This window comes from Notothenia coriiceps, unplaced genomic scaffold (genome assembly GCF_000735185.1).
Source record: "Notothenia coriiceps isolate Sejong01 unplaced genomic scaffold, NC01 NC01_scaffold00018831, whole genome shotgun sequence".
Lineage (NCBI taxonomy): Eukaryota > Metazoa > Chordata > Actinopteri > Perciformes > Nototheniidae > Notothenia > Notothenia coriiceps.
The window spans coordinates 1-5,439 of record NW_011351532.1 but is presented as its reverse complement, the minus strand read 5'-3'; the positions used below and the strand labels follow the sequence as shown (position 1 = coordinate 5,439).

Below are 5,439 nucleotides of genomic sequence, written 5' to 3'. Positions count from 1 at the left end.
CAACTTTTATTCATTTAGAGTGCTGTATAAGGAGTGTCCGGCACCAATACCAATTTGAAGTTTCAAATATCAGACAAATATGAATCTATGTGGAGTAAAACAAGTTGTAAGTGGGTTTCCATGTGTATAGTGCAGATCTACTGACATCCATAACAGCGCTGGCCCCAGCTTCCACAACATTCTGCTGATGGCTCCTGAGCAGCAGCTGTTGCAATTCCTCCAGGCTCATATCCACATTCTCATCTGAAACCTCCACCCTGCAAACCAAACACACACACATGTACACTTAAATACTTAATATATAAACACAGGCTCAAAGGGTCACTTTTTCCCTACTTGTATCGCTTCTGCACCTGTACAAACATCTCTGTGTACATTGCATTCTCCATGTGTCCCACCTGTGATCTGTGTGAACGCCTACCTGTCCATTGCAGGTCTCTTACTCCTTCTCTCCACCATGGACGCCACAGAGCCCCTCCCCTCCAGAACAGACTGGACCATTGCGACGGGGAGGACAGGAGGTTCAGAGGAGCAGACTTCACAGGAGGAGCTCAATGCTATGGCCTCTCCTGCGCCTACACTGCCTCCTTTTCCTGCTCCTCTCACTCCTGGACTCACAGGCTCCTCTTTGATAAGCATCATGCACTTCTCCCTGTTGGATGAAGATGGAGAAATGTAGTTAAAGGTGAGCTAATGAAATCTATTAATTCCTATCAAGTCAACAATTAATTGCCACATCCACTTTGGCTGAACCAATCGCACAGCACCCAATAAAGTTGTAGGAGAGAACTAACATTTAATACCAAGTGCCAAAGGGTCTTTGCACCAAAGATATTTGTATGTGCGTGTGAAAACGATGCAGTGGTCTACAAAAAATGAATTGCAATATGGAAAACATGTGGTTCAAAATGGGTGAATAGCCAATAATGACATTAGGACTTGGGAGTAGCCTGGATTTGACCTGCAAAACAATCAGTCACCCCTGCCAATACGAATGATCTTTTTCACAATATCGGGTTATTAGATGCTGCAATAGATGTAGAGCTGATTCTTGAGGTTACCTCTACAATGAGCAATGGTGAAGTTATTTTGCATCACTCACCTGGCCTCTTCAGGTTGCATCTGGAGGGCCATACTGGCCTGAGACATATCAGTAACATCAGATATGATTGGTCCTCCTGTCAGCCCACTAGCAGAGCAGGAAGCAGTATCATTGGATGGCTGGGAAAGAAAAGGAAAGAAAAAGATGACTTTGTTGTGTGTTTGATGATCTTGTGCGGGTTCTCCCCTGCCAACATTTCTCTCATTGGGCCCAATGTGTTGATCCAAAGCATTGGTGTCAAGTTACATTGCAACAAACTTAGCTAAAGCTTTAGCCTATTTCCCCAGCTCTCTCTGTAATTGAAATATATACCTTTTAATGATCCCACATGGTTTTGGTAATTCAGATTGATATCCACCATAGCTAAATCCAGATTTAAGATGGATAAGAAAACTAAAACAAAACAAAAAATAGCCAAACTAGTTTGACTTACAAGCCTAGCAGAGTAGGAGTGGTTGCTATCTCAGCTTATTTGTTGTGGTTAAGCTAAAGTTTTGAATATCATTCAAATATACAAGGTATTAGGGATATGAAAATGTTATTAAAATATAGTTCTTTTCTGAAATAAACTAATTAATATGGAGAACACTCTTTAATTGAAGCTAGCATACTGTGCTTTCCATTATCTTACCCAGTATCGGCATTTTATTATGCGTTATGCCAGTTCATCAGGGAGGGAACAAAAGTCTTAAAATGGTATCAAGTGAAGGGCAGTATGGTTCCCCTGTTTAATTTTCATTTACAAACCACTTTACACAAATATTAATTTGCTTCAATCCAAGGCTTTAGTTTGTACAGCCTGCAATAATGTACACTGCACAGCACATCTGGTACGGCCATCAAACGATGTCACTGTGCTCTGCTTCCCTCTAGTGGTGATGCAACATAACAGCTAAACTGATAGCAGCATGTCCAGATAATATATTGTCTGAGATGTAGTGGAAAGAGCATGATTGAAGAACAGATTAAAATGAATGTTTTTATTTGATGAATGATATCTTATCTGTCTAATAAATACTGTGGTAAATCAAGGACAAGGCTAAGCACTTAGAAAGGCCATCCAGTAACTTTATGTTTACTGTGTTAGTCTGCCAGCAACATTTGATCTGAATGTGGTAGGTCAGGTCAGGAGATAAATAGCTTACTTATTATGCTCTTGTACTGACAAAGGCTGCAAAGCACAGGTCATACTACAAAAGGTTTAGTTTTCGTAATGAAGGTAATTTTACCATTTTGATGTATGTTAATTAGACTTTAGGGGTTATGAAGCACAGTGGTATACATTATATGTATCCAGAGGTGGGAGAAGTAATCTGATCTTGTTATTGAGTGAAAGTAGAAGTACCAGAGTATAGGAATACTCGGTTACAAGTAAAAGTCCTGCAATCAAAATAGCCAACCAAAATTAAAAGTACTCATTATGCAGATTGTTCCATTTCAGAATAATATATATAATATGTTTTGATTATAATTATTGATCGTTAAAGTGTTCTCAAAGCTGGTAACGGTGTAGCTAGTTTGAATGACTTTGTTTACTGCAGGGTAGCTTGTGAATTTACCCCAGGTGTAACTAAAGTCTTATTTAAGTGTTGATTATACAGTAATTCACATCATTAATGGTGGTGTGTGGCGCAGTGAGTTAGTGTGTTGGTGTTTGGACAGGTTCAAACCCCACTGCAGTCAGCATGTCGTTGTGTGGGCAAGACACTTCACCCCAAATTGCTCCTGTGGGGATTGGCCACAGTACTGAGTATGTAAGTCGCTTTGGATAAAAGCGTCTAACAAGTGACATGTAATGTAATTAATCCAGATCTGTAAAGTAACTAAAGGTGTCAAATACATTTAATGGAGTAAAAGTACACTATTAACCTCCGAGTTGTAGTGGAGTAGAAGTAAAAAGTAGCAAGACAATTAAAATACCTCAAAGTACCTCAAAATTGTACTTAAGTACAGTACTTGAGTTAATTTACTTAGTTACTTCCCATCTCTGTATGTAACAATTTCTTATTTTCTCACCGACTGGATGTAGAAGGGCTCATGCATGGACTCCATTGGGTGATTATGGCTGAACTTGGAGGCAGGAGGGCTGGGAGAGCCCTCGTCCAACATCAAGGGCCTGAAGGGAACAATAGTTTTCTCTCAATTACAACTTTGTTTTCAAAGGATATATGTCATTATCATGAAAGTAATAATTTATTTAATGCATTTAAGCAGTTTTGGGTGGGCATTGGTTTAGATTCATAATTTTTGGTCAACATGTTGGATTTAGTTAAGTGTGTATCTCTACTTCCTCTAAATAAAACAATAAACAAGTTACCATGAATTTGCATAAGTTGGTATTTAACAGCATTCCAATCACGCAACGGTATTTGGTGTTTATTGCTAATTAGGAAATATTAGCTCGCTAGCCCGCCCAAGAAAGAATGTACATGGTAAACATTGAATCTGCTAAACATCAATATGTTCACACTGCTATTCTGAATAGACAAATGTCCTAACAAAAGTTTGTTATGCTACCTTTTTGCTTTTGAAATATTCCATGTGGAGATGTGACAGTAAATGACAGGGGTTGGAGTGATGGATGAGTGAGTTATTAGTGTGGGTAGATGTTAAAAGGTAAGGCCGAAAATAACTATCATTAAAACATAGGGTAAAATTGCACCTTTGCCAGGTCGCACAATGACTCTGAAATGTACGTTTCTATTGTACTTTTGTGTTCCAGCCTGCCTTTCCTTTCTCATGACGGCCTTGTTCCCACTCAGCAACAAAGCTGAACCAGCATTTTTCACACACAGGCTGTAGCAGGGTCATGCACTCTGCTCTGCCTTCCCTGTGTGTTAATGTGTGTGTTTGTGTGTGTCTGACTGACTGATTCAGCACTTGTCTCCATTCACAGCCCTTGTTGAGTTAGATTGCTGAGTTTGTCAGCTGAGCCAGCCCTTCCCTCCCTCTGCCCCACTGTGGCCCTGTTTGTCTCACTTGTGTTGATTGCCCCACATTGTGTGTGTGTGTGTGTGTGTGTGTGTGTGTGTGTGTGTGTGTGTGTGTGTGTGTGTGTGTGTGCTCACAGCTTTCTCTTCAGGCACACAGTGCTGGGTGTATTGGACTGCATCTGGCTGAACAGAAACTGAATCAGCTGGCAATGAGAGAAAAAGCACAGAATGAATCAGCATCCTCCTCCCACACACACACACACACACACACACACACACACACACACACACACACACACACACACACACACAAACACTCACAATTAGTCCTTCTCTACATACATCAACACGGTAAAGGACAATAACTTGAATGACCCAAAAGAAACACATTTCGTCCTATAAGACAATATATTTAATCTATGACAAAACAAGCCTAAAACTATAAGGAGCATAAATCTATTTGATTTTAAACATGTTAAAACATGTAGAGTTGGTACATAATGAAAAAGAATCCCTTTGTTGTGTTTACATAAAATAATTTCTTTCAGAGGTATCAGAAGAAGTGATAAAGCCACTGAAATGTTATTCCTGAGTAATCTTTAAATGATAGACAGTATTAGTATATATACACATACACACTTATATACACAGACAATATACAAGCACACACATAGATCTTCTGAACACCCCAATGACTGTTAAAGTTGTTCCAGAGAATCTCCCTTGTGTTAATACTGGTACGACCTATAGTTCAGACCCGCAAACTTACACTCGTAAAGACTGACCTTGTTCATGACTTTCTGCTGTTGTGTGTGATTCTGTCTCAGTGAGACCACCTCTCTCCACAGGACTTCATTCTGCCTGCAAACAGGAGAAAAACATTTATAAGAGGTGGTGGCTCAAATCTTAATTGTAACCTGGTTAAGATTTGGAAGCGTCTTACCTAACACATAGCTTGTTTCATATGCATTTAGTTGAACATCACTTTCGTTTGCGTTTTTTTTCATCAACCAGTTGGTAACACATTCAGGTATGTTATACTAGTAGCACCTAATGTAGCATTGAGCCGTAACCCTAAAGCTGAAGTAAGGAGAGAGCAACAGAGGTGTGGTAGGCTCACTTCCAAGATTTCTTTGTTTATCATCACCCTTTTGCAAGCGATCTACTGTGCAATATATCTATATCAATTCTAAATATATGTATATATATTATTTATATATTCAGAAGTAGAAAACTTGTATCATGTGTGCACAATATACTAAAGACTAATGTGTGGCGGAATATGGCATTGTCCACGTCTACAAAAATGTGTGTGTGTGTGTGTGTGTGTGTGTGTGTGTGTGTGTGTGTGTGTGTGTGTGTGTGTGTGTGTGTGTGTGTGTGTGTGTGTGTGTGAGAGAGAGT

At 39.5% G+C, this 5,439-nt stretch overlaps 1 protein-coding gene across 1 annotated transcript; it reads right to left on the bottom strand.

The window, feature by feature from the left end:
- Positions 1–1,098: 1,098 nt before the first annotated feature.
- On the bottom strand, positions 1,099–4,896 carry hsf4 (heat shock transcription factor 4; the record flags this gene model as incomplete). The annotated part of the gene is made up of 4 exons (XM_010777893.1): positions 1,099–1,221; positions 3,119–3,218; positions 4,171–4,238; positions 4,821–4,896. Coding segments are annotated over 4 exons (367 nt in total), but the record flags the coding sequence as incomplete, so codon positions are not given.
- Between the last annotated feature and the right edge of the window lie 543 nt (positions 4,897–5,439).